This window comes from Sander lucioperca, chromosome 15 (genome assembly GCF_008315115.2).
Source record: "Sander lucioperca isolate FBNREF2018 chromosome 15, SLUC_FBN_1.2, whole genome shotgun sequence".
NCBI lineage: Eukaryota > Metazoa > Chordata > Actinopteri > Perciformes > Percidae > Sander > Sander lucioperca.
In genome coordinates this window covers 11,135,886-11,157,093 of record NC_050187.1, presented here as the reverse complement: position 1 = coordinate 11,157,093, position 21,208 = coordinate 11,135,886, and the positions used below count along the sequence as shown (strand labels likewise).

The 21,208-nt window shown below is 41.6% G+C and overlaps 1 protein-coding gene across 1 annotated transcript in view; it reads right to left on the bottom strand.

Moving 5' to 3' along the window:
* Window positions 1-9,490: 9,490 nt before the first annotated feature.
* ttc7a (tetratricopeptide repeat domain 7A) overlaps window positions 9,491-21,208 on the bottom strand; it is a 58,991-nt gene continuing 47,273 nt past the window's right edge. Inside the window, exon 21 of the mRNA XM_031284106.2 lies at window positions 9,491-10,878. Coding sequence (XP_031139966.1) covers window positions 10,660-10,878 — 219 coding nt within the window. The 3' untranslated portion in view covers window positions 9,491-10,659. The remainder of the gene's footprint in view (window positions 10,879-21,208) is intronic.

Here is a 21,208-nt window from a genome sequence, read left to right as displayed (position 1 = left end):
GACCCTACCTTATTAATAAAAATAAAAGTAAAATTACAAATGTCCAAAAGAAAGAAATATTACAGTCTCTTATTACTTGGACCAATGTTTATCTGCATGTCAGTGAAGGATTCTGTGGTCTGCCAAAGACATAATAAGCTGCATTTGTTGTGCTCAAATCGCTTTAGTGATGCCGGCCAGGGAAGCAGAATGATCTTATCTGCAACAAAGGGTAATTCATTCCACTTAACTACATGTTCCCGGAATTGCTCTCTCCCTTCATCTCTCCTCTCTCCTGCTCTTGCTCCTCTTTCCCTCTCTGTCAGCAGTCAGGCTGCTTTGCCTTCCTACTATCTCTGCCCTGCGATCCACTCAGGAGGAGGAATGCTGCTCAGCCATGCGTCACATGCACATAGCTTAGTGTGGCATGCTGCACCCTCAGATAACACATTCAGTACCAAGGCAGTGGCACACAATAAAACAGCTATTCTTATCGCTACCTACTCCGCATACTCATTCTTTTCACGAAACAAACAAACACGGCCAATAATGTAGGGACACAGAGAACAGCAGCGGTAGGAATCATCTCCGTGTGGAACATAATGAGGTGGTGTAGATTACAGTGCAACAGATGAAAGGTACAAAAACAAAGACAATGCAGATTTGCTATTTGTGTGATCCTGGACAGTGTTTCTTTTGTCATGTATTTACTCAGAGAAGGGGTTTGCTAAGCATGCATGCACTTTGTTTTCTATTCGTAGATAGATAGATAGAAACACACGCCTAAGAGCAGCAGGATTTTGTGCCACAGCCAATTAGACAGTTGTTGATAGAGTGGAGACTTATATCCGTCCATTCTGCCCAGCCAGATTCTGTTATCAGAGGATGGAAATATGTTCAATGATAATTAGAGCCCACACAATCACCCATAGCAACGAATAATATAGCAAGGAGTCATCATAATGCAATAAACAAACAATAGCACAGCTTCTTCATTGATCAGTGGAAACCAGTGACATAACTTTTAACTTTGATGGATGATTCTTTTTAGATCATTTGGATGGAGACACTCAACTAGTGTATCTACAAATTCCCTTCATCATCAGTGGAGCAGCGTGCTGTATCCTAGGCACATGTGTGAGCTGTTTTCACTACAAACATGGCTCAACTCGCCTCCTCTTCTTCGCTGGATCATTAAAGCAGCACTAATCAACACTTTGACATGAACAATGGATCAAATGACCCGTCTGCAGTTTTCCTCACCCTCTATGGAGTATTTTAGTGTTTGTCATTGTTTAGCTCATTGTCTTGTTTTCTTTAATCAAAAAGCTCTAATGAAACCAAATGTACGCTACCTGCCTACCAAACAGCAGATGTGCAAAATTAGCAAATAGCCTTTGAGCATAGCATTTAGCAGCTAAAGAGACAGATATTTCCCTCAGGAGTTGGTGAAGACCAAAACAAGAGCTGAAAGGAGATTGAATAATGGACTTGTTGAGTGTTCAGGAACACAACTCCACATGAATGCTGATGTTGCTCCGTGTCTGCCGGATGCATAAATGAACAACTGTTTACAAACATGCTTGACATATTAACTTGTGAAAATATGTCAGTGTTGTGTGTACAGCTTGTTCTGCTGCCCACAAGCAGCTGCCATAACAGTTGACGTAGCATAAAGCTCATACAGTGAACACAGTGAGACAAAGCGGGGCCATGTTTGTAGTGATGTTACTGCAACACCTGGGATGGTTTGTGGAAAACATTGGGTTAGATGCTGGTTTGAACTATGGAAAACACTGGCTAATTTTGGACAGACTGTATACATGCTGTCGGTACGCTATCTGTGCTGCCTGCACAATATGATATGCGCGTGCATATAAATACGTAGTAGAAAACATGACGGTTTCCCTACAGTATTTGTATCACGCATGCGTTGAAACATTTGACGGCCAGGCGGCATATAAAATTTTATGTTATTCATTATGCAGTTCACGGCGGGTCTGTTTTATAAAGATATTTAAAGTAAGTACTTATTGTCACTGATCCAAAACTGCATAGCGACGTCCGTGTACTACGCCTTGGTGACATTGTTATTTTTGTGACATGTAGTGTGGGGATGTTGTGATGTTTTTAAATGTAGCTTACGCTATGCATTACGAGGTGTTTACGTGGTTGCCAATCCAAAATAATAAAGGAGTTGTTACATGTTACATGAACATACACCATTTTGTTTACATGTGGAATGAAGTCTGAGTCTTTCTGTCACTGCAAAACTTCAGATTCCTCCACACTTCCGCGGTGCAAAGGTGCGCAAGCGTGGAACAGATCGTCCAGTCGTAAAACAGGATTATCATCTGCATGTCGGATCATACAGGTAGCACAGATCGCATACCCACACATGCTGCTCGATAACAGGTGCCTCTTTTACACAGAGGTTTGAGTTGGGAAGCCATGTGGCAGAATAGTGGAGTGATGAGGTCACAGGTGCTGCATTTTAGCTTTGGCGAAGAGTTGTTCATAATATCCACAAAACATCTCAAACCACCTCCACTGGTGGGTCAACATTCAGCTGATAAAGCAGCATCCCTAAAGCTGGTAAGGACTGTTCTTGTTTCTTGCTCAATAGGGCACTTCAGCAAAGGTGAATATTGACATAAAACATAGGCTGGACTACGAGTAGAAGCTCATTTCAATAACGCTTTGTTAGTTATAAGGGGATTTTGGAACTCGTGAGATACTGCACATATTGAGGCATTTACTCTTCCACACGCATTGACATCAGTGAAGTGTTTTGTTTGGTATAACAGTCAGGCGAGCCGTACCGACGTTATCACGACACATCGACATGGCCGACTTTTACAGTAATCCCCACCAGCCCACCACTCTGTTTTCCTTACGTTGCAGACACTTAAGAGCTTGAGGAGGTTCAAGAGCCGAGCTTTTATTCTCCCTGTCATTATTCTGGAGACAAAGGAGCCGGACACTTCCACCCAGAGAGGAAGGCACTTCTTATTAACATGGGGCTTTGCATGCAGCCTCTAGAGGGCTGGACATGTGTATCCACTTATTGTGAGGAAGACGCAATGAGAGAGATGTGAGTGCGTGTGTGTGTGTGTGTGTGTGTGTGTGTGTGTGTTCTTGTTTAACTATATTCGTGGGGTCCAAAACCCGGGAATACAGTATACTTGTGGGGTCCGGACAGCTTTGTGGGGCCAAAATGCTGGACCCCACAACTTCAAAGGGCTGTTTGAGGGTTAAGACTTGGTTTTAGGATTAGGGTTAGAATTAGGTTATGGTTAGGGTGAGGGTAAGGGTTAAGATTAGGCATTTAGTTGTGATGGTTAAGGTTAGGGTAAGGGGCTAGGGAATGCATTATGTCAATGACGGGTCCCCAGAAAGATAGTGAAATGCACTATGTGTGTGTGTGTGTGTGTGTGTTTGTGTGTGTGTGTGTGTGTGTGTGTGTGTGTGTGTGTGTTTGTGTGTGTGTGTGTGTTTGTGTGGGATGAGCAGCCATTCTGCCTGTGGTCAAGGCACCAAGCCCCCAGTAATCTCTGTCTCTCTCAACCCCGCAGTGCTCTTCCTCTATTCTCATCTCAGTGATCTCCACAGTCCAGCACTGATCTCTGACATATGCCTCATACTGACGACTTAACACCATCTATCTCCCACAGACTGCCTCGACCACAGGCACGGCTAGGCACCTGCTCTTTCGCTGTCAATCAAACTCCCCCCTCGTAGACACACATTGCTTCGAATACGCACGTAGCCGCACAGTTAATGCGCTTATGATCCTTTGCTTTTTAAAAATGCATTTGCAAAAACTGACAAGTGCACGCATACGCTCACTTCTTAAAGGGGCTAGGTACTACTACTACAAAACCTTCCTTTTTGTATGGAAGAGGATTAGGGCCAATGTGAAAAATGTATTTGAGTTCTGAGTTTAAAGTCAGAATTCCGAGAAAAATAAAATCAGCATCCCCAAGGTTGACATTTGTATTTTTGAGTGTAATATTTCAACCATTTGTGAATCTATTGCCATGAAATTTAATACAGACATTCCCATTTCCAGGTTCCCAGGATGAATGGTAATAACATGGACTCTGCAATCTGCAGACGCAGAATTCTGCAGAATCTTCCGCAGAATCTTCCGCAGATTTCTGCAGAATCTTCCGCAGATTTCTGCAGAATCTTCTCCAGATTTCTGCAGAATCTTCCGCAGATTTCCTGCAAATTTTAAACAAATACAAAAAATTAAAATAAAACTCAACACAGCTCCACCCCAAGCAGAAAAACAGTCCGCTAAATTCTGCAGACTTTCATTCGCTATATATAATATATAATTTTTTTTTGCAGATTTCATTTGAGTCTGGTCATTACTTGACTTTTCATCTAGTGCCGCCTTCAGCTCAAGATTTAAATTTGTCCGGTACTTTTCTCCGTGTTTTGTGCTAAACTGTGTTTTGTTGCATGCTAACAAGCTAAACTAAAACGTAGAATGTGGTGGACTTTATTCTCAGAATTCTGACTTTTTTTCTCAGAAGTATGACTTTAAACTCAGAATTCAAATACATTTTTCACATGTGGCCCTAATCCTCTTCTATTTTTGCTATGAGTACTTAAAATGTAATAATGAAAACCTCTACTGAAAGATGAAAGTGGACCTTTAGCGTCAACGCTCTGCAGCGAAAATGATCAGGATGGTACTCCACAAAGCCTACTACACACACACACACACACACACACACACACACACACACACACACACACACACACACACACACACACACACACACACACACACACACACAAAATCTTTTCATCTGTGGTAGTGTTTCATGTCAAGAGTCGTAAGAGGGCGGCTTAAGTGCGATTTAAGATGTGAGTTGTGCTGGCACAGTGGAATTATGTCATTTAAAGGTCATGGGAACATCTGGTGTCAGGGCAGGTCGCACTGGCAGCCCAAATATCAACTTCAGTTCTTGGGACCAGCTTAATGAGATCCGGTCAACATTCAGGAAGCAGTGTAGCACATCAGTGGGGTCTGGAGTAAATCTGTGTTTCTGGCAGCTTAGAACAGGAGCTACTGACCCTGCTACTCAGTGGAATAGCTGGGCCACAGTCAAAGACGTCAAATTAACAGCTAACGCGGTCCAACATGCTGAGAAAATGTGACCCTGCTCCAGAATGATGACGAAGGCAGAACGCTGGAATTTCCTAAGAATGTGAGGTTACCCAAAAATACGCTTAATCCAATACTGGTGTGGGACAAATGCCATTATCAGTTGCTGAGTCCCAGCTGAAGGTTGCCAAACAAACAAACCCTCAAACAGAGAAGCCTTTGTCATTGACATTGTGCTGAGCTAAAATGGCCTCCCGGTATCACAGAAGCGGCCAAGCTGTCTCCCTTTCTCCCTCGTTGTATAACATGAGCACCTTGAAAGACTCCAGCCAGCAGAAAGAGGGTCAAATAAAGAGGTGACAGGTTTAGAGGTGCTGCTCGTGTCCCCTTTAAGTCCAGGTCACATTCACTCTCATCGCCACATCCCAACACTAAGGGTGATGACTAGCCAGCTGAAGAATTTAGCAGGCAGTGTGACACACCAGGATGTTGACCAGGTATCCCTTTACCCCCCCTCAAGCTGCTGACAGATGCATGGGAGCAACATTACGCTTCTATTAAATGACATTTAAAAGTTTAATCAGCTCCAATGAGCGACTGTTAGCGAACAAGGGGGTCATTGTTTAAGTGGGTAATGGTGCTGGCACTGTTGTGGTGTGTTTGTGTGTGTGTGTGTGTGTGTGTGTGTGTGGGAGCGGATCAGGAGTGCTGGAGGCCGATCAGGTGAGCTGGAATGATTGATGAAAGAGAACACACCACCGGCCAAGCTGGCTTTTACTGCGCTGTTATCCGGCATGGTGCTTGACCATGTCAACCTTATAAATGAGCATCAGAGCAAGTCCAAAAATGAGGCTGATGGTGGTGGGGCAAGAATGTTTGAATAATTCAACACTTGTTTCAGATCATTAAACAGGGTTATCAGAGCTGCGTGTGGTTTGCACAGCAAACGACTGCATTTTGTTTTTGAAAGCGTGACCTTTTGCCCTTATTTTCTGTTATTCACAGTTAGCTTAGCATAAAGACTCGCCTGGCTCTGACCAAAGGTAACAACCCCCCCTCCCCCCTACCAGCACCTCTAAAGCTCCCTAAAGTAACATGTTATAAAACAATTTAATTTGTACAAAAAAATTGAAGTTCTAAACCAACAAGTTGTGTTTTCATGGAAGGGAATGTAAAAAAGCTTTTGGTAAGCAGATTTTGCTACCTTTGGATAGAGCCAGGCTAGCTGTTTTTCCGTTTGTGCTAAGCTAAGCTAACTGGCTGTAACTTTATATTTAATGGAAATGAGCAAGGAAAAAAAGGATTTTCCCAAAAATGTCAAAATATTTGTATATTGTATATTATATTGTATATTTATATTTTTAGGGCTGCAACTAACTATTATTTTTCTCGATTAATCGATTAGTTGTGTGGTCTATTGAACGTCAAACAATGGTGAAAAATCATCAATCAGTGTTAAGCCCAATATGACGTCCTTAAATGTCTCGTTTTGTCCAAAACTCAAAGGTTACTGTCACAGAGGAGTGAAGAAACTAGAAAATATTCACATTTAAGAAGCTGAAATCAGAGACATTTTTACTTTATTATCAAGATGTCTCAAACCGATTAATCGATTATCAAAATAGTTGGTGATTAATTTATTAGCTGATCTTAATTACTCAATCTTTGCAGCTATAATTGTTTTTAACAATTCCCACCAGTAAAAATGACATGCATAGATTTGATTGTGTATTATAACCTGTATCGATTAAGGTGGATCAAATGTAGCCATAAACATCGGCTAGGGCCGGCTGTGGTTCAGTGGTAGAGCAGTCGCCTGCCAATCAGATGGTTGGTGGTGCGATCCCTGGCCCTGCAGTCCCATGTCAAAGTGTCCTTGGGCAAGACACTGAACCCCAAGTTGGCCCTGTGTGTGAACGTTTATCTGTTGAGCATGTGCGGCAGCCTCGGCCACAGTGTGTGAATGGTTCCTGTACTATGTAAAAGCGCTTTGAGTAGTCGTTAAGACTAGAAAAGCGCTATATAAAAACTTTACATTTACTATAAACATCAGCTATAAAAGGCAAGTCTATGAAATTAGTGTGAAAAACATTTGACTTTAACTTCAACTCATGTCAGATTATAAAGCTTTGTTTACCAAAGTATCTCTCAGAATATACGGTATTTACGCCTCACCTTTAGGCAATCCTTACAGCATTTTGAATACATTCTTTTATCGACATGTTCTTTGAACTCTGCTGGAACACATTTGCCCCTTGGCGATGAATTATGTATAGGTCTAGTGTACCATTGTCATTTTATTTATACATGAGATTATGGAACCACATCTGATCCTCATAACCTCCATCACACCCCTCACCCATCCATGACAATCACAATGGTGGTTTATGGTTTCCTTCTTGGCGCCGTGCACCGACACCACCCAGCCCGTGCCCTCTATATGCCCCTGCAGGGTTGGCATCCACGCGCACACCCCACCGTGACCTGAATACCAGGCCCACACACACACACACACACACACACACACACACACACACACACACACACACACACACACACACCTCACTCATGGTCACCACCTTTGATTGTCAGTTGTTTGTTCATTATTGATGACTTTTGTCTCAATACGGCTGCAACTTATTTCATGATGCTGTGTATGGAGTAGGGCTGCAACTAACAATAATTTCCAGTTGTTTGTTAGTTGGTTATGTGTGTGTCTACGACAACCATAAATGTACAGTAAGTGAACACTTGACACCAGTTGCTCCCCACCACCCCATCCTCAAATATCCCACACACAGACGGTCTTAATGCTCGGGCGTAACCAGAGCAACACGCCTGGGTGCAATGACATCAAGTTGACGCAGACGCCAGTACACAACAAGACCTGCTCATTGATCCCAGGTTTATATACTGTACATATTTATGTGTGTGTGTGTGTGTGTGTGTGCGTGTGTGTAAGTGTGGTGACACTCGGCCCAGTGATTAGAGCTTCCTCTGCTTGTTGTCATTCTGAGAGTCTTTACAGCAGGACGCTCCCTCCATTTATCTGTCTTCTTTTACCAGAGTTGTCAAGACCATGGCACCATGGTGTGTGTGTATGTGTGTGTGTGTGTATGTGTGTGTGTGTGTGTGTGTGAGCAAGAGTACTGTACCACACAATGTGTTCATGTGCCTATTATTGCCAAGTGTGTATGTGTGAGCACACCATGTAATATTTCACTTCTTACCTTCTAACAGGGACTAGACCATTCATCTCCCGAAACCACTGTGTAGGTGTCACACACAGCGCTAATGAGGAGAGGATGGAACAAGGGAGAGCCGGCGAGCGAGGCGGGAAAAAGTAAAATTAGATTTTTTTCTCGGACCGCAGAAAAGAAGCGACAGTGATCAATAATTCCTACGCTAAGTATTGATGAATGAGGGATTTTCATGCCGGGAGCGAGGGGGACGTGGGCGATTGTGGAGTTTTAAGAAAAGACAGAGAAGGCCGGGATTAGTAGCTTGTAGCTCTGCAGGGAGGGAAAGGGTTAAGAAACGGGGGGTTTTTGCTGAGAGCAAAGGCAGTGACTCTTCCCATAACACAAATCAATTTACACCATCCTGAGACATTGATTATAGCTGGCTCATACCTCACATGGTAACAGCAGACATCAAACAGACACTGTCAAGCCTGTAACACCACACAACGGGGGCATTATCTGCCTCTCGCTGTGTGTGTGTGTGTGTGTGTGTGTGTGTGCGTGTTGTTCAGCAGATATCTCTCCGCTTCCCCAGTTACTCAAACAAGGGGATGGCTGCTAGGCAACCAAGCCACATCACATCACATCAGCCAAGCTGGGAGAGAGCGAGAGACATAGAGCGAGAGAAGGAGAGAGAGAGACAGGAGGAGGAGGAGGAGGAGATGGGAGTTTGGAGGCAGAAAACTGTGCTGGCAGTATTACATAAGCTGGCAGCCCAGTCCCACTGCTCACATTAATGTGGTTAGGCACTCGGAAGTGATGTCCATTAGTCACAAGTGACAAGGCAGGTGAAGACGCGGGATCCAGCTGTGATTTTTTTTTTTTAAAGCCATTGTTGTTTATAATGGAGAGCATTACGGACAGATGAGTCAAAAAAACCAAAACAACACACACATTATGAGCGGATGAGTCGCGTACTGTACCGTACAAACAGAACAGGGACAGAAGGATGGTTTAAAACAAACACACATGCATGAAGATACATAATACAAAGACATTCTGTATGAAGACACATATGCATGCACATATACTGTTACACAAATACATAGTAATGATATATGGAATGATATGTAAGTGCCCCTTATAGAAAATATATGCGCTTTGAAGATGAGATGGTGGGGGTGTTTGTGCGTGCGTGCGTGTGTGTGTGTGTGTGTGTGTGTGTGTGTGTGTGTGTGTGTGTGTGTGTATACATGAAAGCTGCGTCAATCAACATGATCATCAAAAATACATCAAAGGCTAAAGTAAAGATAAAGTGGAGCTGCTGGTGTTACTGACAGCCTATACATAATCTATGTATCTGCATTTCCACATATAACACACCAACATACATTCTATCTCAAGATGTAACCAGCACATCTTTGTGATTTATGAACCATTAAAGTGATAGCCAATGATTCAGATTTGTTTTTAAATATAACTAATTTGTCACTAATTGCAAAAGAGCTATTACTTCTGTACTTATAACTCCATAGGATATGCACATTGTTACAGTACAGTATTATAACATTATTCTCTCTATACACTGCTCTGTTATCTGCAATAATCTGAATGCCTCTGTTGCTTTTTTTGCACAAACAGCATTGATATCCAATATCAACGCCACTGTTTTCACGTAAATATGCAACATTGAGAAAAAAACCTTTTTTCTGCATTCTGATAACTTATCAACAATGGATGCTAGGAATGCTCATATATAATATTTGGACAATTGGATAATTAAGAGGGTGACAATGAAGGTCACTGAGATTGAGAACAATAGTTAAAGAAATACATGTTAAAGGAATACTTTGGATTTTAGGACATACACTTGAATCACTTTCTTGCTAGAAGTTAGATGAGAAGATTGATACCACATTCATATTAGCTTAGGTAATCTTATCTTAGCATAACGACAGGAAACAAGGGGAAAAAGCTAGCCTCCCTCTGTCTAAAGATTACAAAAATATCTGCCTACCATAAACTCTTTAGTCCACTTATTACATTCTACTTTGTTTAATTCGTCCAGTGTATAAAAAAAAACAATTGTAGTTTTACAGGGGGTTATGAGCTAGACGTTTTCTTAAGCTAAGCTAACCATCTCCTGGCTGAAGCTTCATATTTAATCGACAGATGAGTGGTATCAATCTTCCCATCACACACTTGGAAAGAAAGTGAACAGGCCTATCTCCCAAAATGTCAAACTTTTCATTTAAGGTAGATTTTCAACCGAGCAGTGTTTTTTTTTTTAGTGTATCTGTATCAGTGTATAATTCAGCAACGTGCCACTTCCTTAACCCTAACCCTAATCATAACCTCCACCCCAGCCCAGGCCCCTCAAAGCTCCCTGGGGATAATGGTGAAGGGCCGGATGGGGCAGGAAGCCTCCAGCTCCAGGGCTGTCAAGAAGCAGTCGGGAGCCTGGCTGGAGCCCCGCAACTGCAGGGCCTCGCCCAGGCCGCTCCACGCCTTGTGGGAGGTGCTGTGGACCTGAACCGCATCACGCAGGACCTTTTCCCCGAGGTGAACACGCCCGGTTTTCACCAGCAGACAGCCCTGGATGGACAGATGGATAAAAGAAAAGAGAAATAAAAAAAAAAATTCAGGTCTGCATTAATTTATTGTATAGTTAGGCTTATTCAGTGACAAACTGTGAGTCTTAAACCTTGGCCTTTGCTCATTAGGTCATGTAAAGTATTTATAGAAAAGGATTATTCATGTAGTTCTTGAAAAGTAATAACACAGACTGGGTTTAAATGGAACAAAGTGTCATATTAATAATTTGTTTTTAGAAAAATGTACTTGCTGAATTAACCCAACTTCTGAGCTAAATTACAGACTAAAGGTTGACCTACTATTGCATGCTCTCATTTTCACTACACAGAATGGGGATATTACATTTAACTTCAGTAACTTGTCCCTAATATGTTTTTTATCCTAAATATCTACTATATATGGCATGGTAACATCAAGTAAGCAGATGGTGGCTTTTTACAAAAAAAAATCCAAATCTTGGATTATAATGCCTGCTGTCCTGTGGACTAGTTTAGTACAACAAAAAAACAGCAACAACAACCAACTGTACTACACTTTAATAGAGTCATATTCAACAGGGATTGTTCAATTGAAGGGAGAAAATCCACAAATCGTGAGATTAGGAGCAGTTCTCTGCTGTAAAATGATGCAGTACGTTTCGCACAGATACACACAGTAAGACAAGTTGATGCTGTGTTTAACCTGCTCGGGTCAGAGGAAGGACTGCTAAAGGGACCATTTAAGTGTAATCATGTTTTTTTTCCTACCTTCAGACAAAGGGAAAGGTTTCTGGTTTTAGGGGTCTCAGTTGATGTAAATTAAAAAGAGAATAAAAGTCAACTTTCAGCGACTTAAATCCTGTTAGGTTATTGCTAATAATATTACACTGCACTCTCTTTTTTATGTCAAAGTTCTGTTATTGTTGCACTAATCTTGCTGGCAAAAGAGATTCAAAAACCAGCTGCAAGCAATGCATTTACAAGCAACAGTAGCAGAAAATCAGAAGACAAAAAAGCAAACGATGTCCTGAAACAGACATTCACCTTCCTGCAGTTTGGGTTGTAATTTTACTGTTAGCCCTCTTTTTCTCTTCTAAATAAATTGTGCTAACCCGAAAGCTTGTTTTCAATCTGTATGATCATCTCACTGCTCGCCAGGCTTGTTGCCCAGCTGGACCTATCTTTAGCAATGTTGGCGCATTCCCAGATCTCAGGAATGAAAATGGTGAGTACAATGTTATCATAACCGATAGACCCCAAACTACAAAAATAAAACCCAAGGGACAATAAAACACAGTTCTACATTCAATTCGGTAAAGGAAAGTGTTGGATCAGCTATTAGTCATTGAGAACGTCAAAAGTAATTAGCTACATTACATCACTCAGCCTAGCACCATCAAAGGTGCCGTCCTACAACACAAAGGCCTCCACACTCACTCACACATATTCTCATTTAACAGGTGTAAACAATAGAAAATGACACTGTGGTGTAAGCAGCCAGCTACATTTCCTGACCATCAGCAGTGGGCGTAACATTAGCCACAGTGACTGCACACAGCTCTCCAGAAGCCCCATCCTCAAAATGAACACGTAAGGTTCACACCTCCAACTGTGAACGAAACCAAGCGATTCCTAAACGTAGGCGTACCAGTGGCTTACGTCAGCAAGCCAGCTAAGAACACACAAACATGTAAATAAGACAACTTTGGAGTGACCGCAAGTTGCATTTCTCCTCAATAGTAGAGGCTAACTGTCCCGCCCCCCCAACTCCAGTCACTGCACAAAGCTAACAAGTACCGGACCAGTCTGTCCACCGCAGAAAGACCAAACTGATATCCACCATTCATCAAACTCCCGGCAAGATAGTGAACAAGCTGATGCCCTGATTGTCGAAGTCAAGGAGCGTTATGGGCAATACTAAATGTAATGTAATTACTGAATTTCAAATCGTAATCCATTACACCATTCATTACTGAAAGAATTAGAGAGAATTAATGTGGTACTGCCCAACACTGCTCATCACCCATGTCAAGCAAGTTTCAAAACTGAAAATGTTTTTTGTTAAATATTAAAATGAATTACAGTAACTCAATAGCTATACTGGAAGGCAGAGAAATCTCCTAAAATAATATAAAGATGGTTGTAACTAATGAGTTTACACAGTTTGTGCTAAGTGTCCCAAAACATTAAAAAAACATTGGTTTCTTTAGAGAACACGTTATTCCAAAGTCTTCATTTGCAGTGGCGTGCTGGGCAACTAATGCCCAGGGCTCTGCCAGGAAGAGTGGTGGGTATGCATGCAATCTCAACACTCTCTGATTTTACTGTGTGAACGTATATACTGTATATGTACTGTACGTGTGTGTGTGGCATAAAAAGCTGAGGAAGGAGGAAGGAATGAGAAGTATGTAACTGGCATTTCACGTACACTCTATGAATGAATAAATGGTTGTTAAAGCTGATGTGTAGAAAAAATAAGTGTACGCTGTCAGTGTATGTGTGTGTGTGTGTGTGTAAAAAATTATACATGTGAGACAGAGAAGGGTATTATGGATGATATGTGCTGTCACCATGTTAAAGGTCATGCAGAACTTTGTGTGAATGTGTAAGCGTGTTCTGTCTCTTTGGAGCTCAGCTCAGTTGGGGTGCGGTGTGTTTGAGAGCCCAGCAGAAAAGGCTGTCACGCAACTGACCAACAGCATGGAGTCAAATCTGTCTTGCACACGAACATACTGCACACACACATACACACACACACACACACACATATACAAACGACAGTGCATGCACACTCAAGGTGACAACAGGCAAGCTCTCTTGCACAATATCATCCCCTTACTTTGACTACCTGTTACACACACACAGACACACACACACACACACACACACACACACACACACACACACACACACACACACACACACCCACACACACACACACACACACACACACACACACACACACACACACACACACACACACACACACACACACACTGAGCTGGCCTGAGGTCAGACAGACGAGTCTTGTTATGCAGTCTCTGCTCACAAGCTCCAGATTAATTGGGCTGAAATTCACATAGCTGGCTAGGGGCTCTGATGCAACTTTCAATAAAAGCACGTACACACACACACACACACACACACACACACACACACACACACACACACACACACACACACACACACACACACACACACACACACACACACACACACATACATACATACACTCTCTCTCTCTCACTCTCTCTCTCTCTCTCTCTCTCTCTCTCTTCCTCCCTTCCTCCGTTCTCCTTTTCCTCACTGCTACTGTGAGGAAAACACAGAGGAAGATCGGAACTCTTGGGTATGGAGAAAACCTGTCACAGGATGTGCAAACAGGCTTACAAGCTTGTGTGTGTGTGTCTATAATGACTGTGTGTATGCGTGCACAAGGTGCATGATATATTCCTTGCCACTAGTTTGACCACGAGCTTCCACATCTTACTCTCTGTGCTCTTACTGTCTCCAGACTCACAGGGGTTATAATGTTCCAACGTTTCTAGCATAAACAAGTCAGCTACTGGGATAACACACACACACACACACACACACACACACACACACACACACACACACACACACACACACACACACACACACACACACTTCCATCTGTGCCACATGTCAGTTATGCTGGTAACCATGGAAAAGTTGATCCTTCTAGGCCAGCAGCTCAATCAAATAAACACTACTGTATATACTGTGGTCTGATATAAAAACAGGAGAGGCTGAACAAGACAAGCTGACAGGAAAGCACACACACCACAACACACACACACACACACACACACACACACACACACACACACACACACACACACACACACACACACACACGATAACAATCTCACATCTGTGCATTACTGTTAAGTACAGCTGGTTACGGGATGTGGTTAGCCTAGCTTAGCAGGGGGGAAACAGCTAGTCTGGCTCTTGTGTTAATTACACAAAGATACTGTAGATTTACAGGAACAAAGAATAACAACAAAAATCCTGACAATTTGTGATTTAAGGGAAGTTATGGGTTAAAGCTATTTCTTGACAAACAATAGTTTATCCATCTGCCCAGAAGACTAATATTGTGCAGTGTCTCTGGTTATAGTGTGGGTTGCCATTTAGGATGTAGAGGTTTTGGTTTCTGTAGGCATGATGGCACCAAACCTTACAACCCTAAACCCTGAAAACGCCACGCAAACGCCACGCAACTGACACGCAACAGAAACGCCATGCTCACGCCATGCAGGCAGTGTGCAGGAGGCCTTAGGCACCAAAACGATTAGTTAAGACTAGAAAAAGTTTTGTGGTTTGGGTTAAAACATTGGTCCCCTAAGTAGTACTTCCAGGAGTCTTGTGTTGTCCCCTTAACCTCTTCTGGGACACGAACTGTGCTCCCTCACTTGAAAGTGCTGTGTTTGGATTTCAGTCCTGAACACAGGACTTCACTGAGGAGACCGGGGTTCGTGCATGTGTGAAACTATAAGTCAACTGTCACTTTTTTAATTAACCGAGTTTTACAGCCCTTAGTCCTTGACGCAGTGGCATCCAAGACGTCACATTATGTCCTTATTATAGTAGTCTTGACTGACGCATATTTAGCCAGTCCTGAATGTTTGAGATTAGATTAGATTCAACTTTATTGTCATTGTGCAGAGTACAAGTACAAAGACAACGAAATGCAGTTTGCATCCAACCAGAAGTGAAAAAAGTGCAATGTGATATACAAAGTATAGACAGGTGGTTCATAGTCAGAACAAGAAATATATTGCAGTGTTATAAGAGCAGAATAAATATGGCTATGTAATATGAACAGTGTATGAACATGTACAGATATGTGCAATGTAGTAGCAGTGACATTATACTAGTAGTAAGAATAATATAGTTATATGCAGTGTATTAGCAGAATATATAATAAGAAAAACAGAATAAATATGGATATTCTGATAAACCATATAGACAGATATGTACAGTATGTACAGCTATGTGCAGTGTGGTAACATTATAAGAGTAGTAAGAATAAGCGTATGTGCAGGATGAATAGTATAAAGAGCAACAGAATATGGCTATGTATAGGTGTAATTACAGTACGTACATTTGTAAATAAATAAATAGAACAGTATGGGTGGGGTAGGGTAGTGCACATTGTCCAGGGGGGGGGCTTAGTAGGTTAATTGTTACCGGGGATGCAGTGCAAGCGTTCAGTAGGGTGACACACTCCACCTCAGTCCCGTTGATGAGAATGGGGGTGTGTGTGCCAGCTTTAGACTTCCTGAAGTCCACAATTCACGAGTTCCGTCGGGTTCCATCTTAATTTCTATCATTTCACAAGGGCTCGGGCTGGGCTTGTGCTCCGGGTTGCGCGGTAAATGAGCGGTCAGGTGATGTGTTAGCGCGAAAATGGATGCTGAGGAGGTGAAACGGAGGCTGGCCTCTGGAGGACTTATTTTATTTCTTTGTTCCAACTTCCAAGTGGCCTATAGCCTACGTTAGTCAAGAATAAATGATGATAAAAAATTTATAAATGACTCATTCTTGACAAAAGGCAAAAGAGCTGTGTGCGTGCGCACATTTGAATAATGTCGGGCTGTAAACGGGTTCGGGCTTTTTAAAAAGCTGTCAATCAAAATGTACTTGTCGGACCGAATTCTGTCGGGCTCGGGGCTTGTCGGGCCTTACTTTTAAGGCCCGATTACAGCTCTATCATCCACCACCCTGACCTCCCTATCGCCATCATATACTAAATGTAGTATGACCATTAGCAGTTGCTGCCTTAAAGCGGGGCTTACAGTAAAAATATGCAATCATTTTTGCGAAAACATGCAGATTCATTTCACTGTGCCACTGTCTGGCGTGATCAGACCTTCATACTGTGTTTACACAGAAAGAAAAAGTTCCAGCATTTAACTTCTCCACACCAAATTGATGTTTTTTTTTCATTTTTGTTTGTATATTGGATAAATAAACTAAAAACATGTAAGTCAGCTTTAGAGGTTTTGATGAGTGTTTTTCTGATTTTGGACATAACCAGGTTAGCCGTTTCCTCCTGCCTCGAGTCTTAATGCTAAACTAGGCTAGCAGCGTCCTGATTTTAGCTTGGTACCTAACCCACAGACATGAGATTGACATCAATCTTCGTATCTAGAGTAAAAAAATCAAAAGTGTATTTGCCAGAATGTCGAACTATTCCTTTAAGTTTAAGACAAAAGGATATCAGAGAAAGTAAAAAAAAAAAAAAAAGACAGAGAGCCAATATGAGAAAGACTGGTATGAGAACTGAAAATTAGTACGAATGACACAATAAGGAACGAAATGTCTGAGGGAGAAGGAGAGTGAGCAGAAAGGAAGTGAGTGAACAAATGTGTGCTCAGGAACATTTGCTACCGAGTGTTTCTGGCATTACACTGATAAAACTGGTATTGGTTTTGCTTTAATTACTCCCAGCCATCTGTCTCCAGTTTTACCTCAGCTGATCCCATGGTTCTTGGCAGCCCAGGTTTGTTTCTTGTCGTGCCATTAAAGCACAACTGAACTGAGCTGAGCCAAGCTGAGTGAGTGGGCAGTGGTGTTCTCATCCATCTTTCAAGTTAAATTTAAGCAAACTTTTGAAATGCTGCAAACAATACACAACGTTCAATCAAGCGTATTACCATCAGCTGGATTGAAGAGACTGAGAAAAGCTTCCTGGATGTCACAAATAAACAGACCCAACAGAGATTTGATTATGGAATTGATTAGCATTGGGGAAATGAGTTTTTGTTCTTCAGTGTCAGCTGATATTATTCATATGTCACACTGTACAGAGACAAAAAGAGAACTTTGTAATATTTGTACGTACCAACTACATCTAAGCAGCCACCACAAAGATGTATTTATTATTATGGGAATAATAGTTATTGGATAACTTCTTTATTACCAAAAACTTTTTCAGCTTCAAGCAAGCATTAGAACTTTTTATTAGGGCTGCACAATTTCTAGTTTTTTTATCATCATTGCAATATCAACTGATGCAATGTACATTTCACGAAAGACACACCGATTTTTATATGTTAGTTCAAAGAAAATATCAGTAGGAAACTGTCATTCTTTTTTTTTTTTTTAGTGGTGCCTTTTATATTCAATTTGTTCAATAAAAGAATGTTGGAAACGATTTCCTTTCATTTGTTTTAAATTCAACAAGCAATTTGTTGTCTTTTAGCAAAATACTGAAAGCAGCAGAACTGAGTTCACCTTAACATATATTTTTTGGCTGCCCGGGTGTCTCCGCCCATATGACGCAGAGGCCCAGGGTTCGGGTCCGACCTGCAGCGGTTTCCTGCATGTCTGCCCCCTCTCTCTCCCCTTTCGTGTCTGGGCTGTCCCAGTGATTGAAGGCGGAAATGCACAAAAAATAATCTTCAATATCTATTTATGTATCGCAAGTAATATCTTTATTGCAATATTCAACAACATTATCGCATATCGCATATTTTCCTCATATCGAGCAGCAATACTTTTTATTAGGTCATAGTTTGCATATAAATACTAGGAAGCAAATCCAGCTAATGTATAAAGCCACACACTAATTAAAAGCTACAGTATAGGCTTTAAACAAATGTGTGATTGGATGTTGATTCAAAGGGAACTAAGCAGATATTGACTAGACTGCTGGTTAGCTAGATACATACAAACACAAAATCAATCAGTGACAAAATAGTCATATGGATTAGTTCCCAGAAATGAATGTCTTCTAGACAGCGCAGAGACAGCTGAACTCTAAATTTAGACTTGCAATCTGCTGTTGTCAGCCATGCTGCCTACAGAGCTGAAGAGCTGTATGACCAGACAAAACGGAAAATAAGAATAAAGTTATAAATAATTCATTTGAGCTACCAAGTTAGAAATTCTAATGTACAGTAGTTCTAGTCTAAAGATTGTAAGTTGTGTGCATGGCATGGTTCAGGTCCATAAGGTTCATAATTATGCAATATGGAAGCCATAGGGCATGTCATCCAAAATGGCGTCTGTTTAACCCCTGTAGGCCAACATCTACACACAAACACAGTGTAACCCAGTGGCCTAATGCCCTGCTATTAAAAGAGTAATGGTGTTTTTCCATTACATACCTGCTCGACTCGCCTCGACTCTACTCGCCTTTTTTGGTTTTCCATTACGAAAAAAAGCCCCTGGTACCTGCCAACAGGTACTTTTTTTTTTTTTAGTATCAACTCCGTCCAGGTTCCAAGCGAGCTAAGGTGATACCAAAAGGTGACGTGAAAACCTGCAGACTACTGATTGGTCGGAGATCATGGCGTCATCATTGTAGCGACAGACGGGGGTGTCCTGAAAAAACCTGCCATTTTTAAATAGTTTAGCCAGTGGTGTTTGTTTTTGCTGCCTCCAGCTTCTTTTGAAAATAATTTTTTCTTCTGGCTGGGGCAAAAGCCACATGGCGAGAGTCAAAAACAACACACCTTTGACGTTCTGTGTGTGTCGCGTTAGGTCACGGCAGTTTCCTGCGGCGTCGCTATGACGACCAACCACGCTCGCCTCAGGCATGAGGCGGTACTAAATCTGCAATGGAAAATGGAGGACGGGGCACCGCGGCCGAGTCGAGCCGAGTAGAGCTGGTACTGGCAGTGGGTAAGCGCCATAAGAGTGCCTTTACCTGAACCTTAAATCTCCAATCTGTGGTTAAGTCTGAGCTGGCTGGGACAGGTGAACCAAGGCTGCTGTATTTACCTCAGCCATGTTGGCTTGGACTGTGTCTACTTACCCACTCCTTAAAATACAGTTTCCCTCTTTTATTATCCCTTAAAGTAATAGCTTGACATTTAAAAAAGTAGCCTATGCTAAGTCCTGTTGTTTCTCAACCCTTTCTCAACTCATTTTAATTACCCCAAAATAACATGGATGATTCCATACAATGCGCTTCGCAAGTACAACAACGGATCGGATCTCTATTTTCATTGAATTTTTGGTGTTTTATTCAATTTTTTAGCATTTGAAAAATACATTGAAATGTTTGGACACAGTATCCTCACTCAACGTTGACACTTAACCTCTCCTTTAATATTAGTCTGAATAATTCACAATTTCTGCTTTTTTATTAACTTAAAGATTAGGTAGAATTTCCTATAAATTAAGTTTATTGACGATGAATTTCAAGAATAAGTGTAAAACTACTGGTAATAAATTGGTGTTTGTGGTCAAACGTCAAAAAAAGCGCCAAAAACAGTGCATGATCGAATGGAAGACAACACAAGGGTTAAAGTTAGATGGGAAGATCGATACAATACAAAAAGAAAAGAACACACACAGTTAGCAACAATCACACATATAGTACAAAAGATGAAAACACATCAACAGCCATGACAAAGAAACATGTTTCATGATATCCTCGGATCCAGATCTTAATGGGCAGCACACTGAATGTGATTTAGCAACATCACGATAGACTGATGTATAAAGTAGTTCTTGACTGTCATATCTGTCATATTTTTCAGTACAGATTAAAGCTACTACTCAGCATCTGAGTAGCTTAGCCTAGCGTGAAGACTGGGAGCAGGGAAACAGCTGGTCCAGCACAAGATACAATATGTTAAGTAGAGATCTTTAGAGCTGTTAGTAGGCATATTGAGCTCGACAGAGCCAGGCTGATTGATTCATTTATTGATTTTATTAGACAATTCCTTTTCAAAAAACACCAGCTCAGCAAGGGCAGTGAGTGCTTACATAAAAGGAAAGTCAGGATAACACAATGAAACCCTCAGGCTTATTTCCATCATGGCCCCCTTAGAGTGAGGGGTCAAGACGGCAGGTCTGACATGGCAAGAATGACACAAAAACAACAACAACATTGCATACAATGCAATACAATCATCACCGGTGCCTACACTGTCATTCAGCAAGTCATTCACTGTATTCACTGTACATCGATACAGAACCAGAAAAATCAAATAAAGAAAACACACCTTATCATCAGACGTATCCTACTGTGAATATCCTCTGAGCCAATTCTTAAGCGCCAGCTTGAAACCTCGGAAGCTGCTTATGATTTTTGAGATTTCCTGGCAATCTATTCCACAGATTCACTGCTAGCTGCACCACGCTAAGCTAAGCTAAGCTAAGCTAACCTAACTGTCTTCCTGCTGTAGCGTTATATTCATGAGAGTGGTATCAATCTCTCCCAAATGTCAAACTATTTCTTAATATAGTATTGTAAAAAAAATATGATTGTATTCCATCTGTGTGACAGTATCATATATATTCAGTTTTAGCTTGTTCCAACTCTTTATTGACGCTACATGATGTTTATACTGAGGGAAATAGTC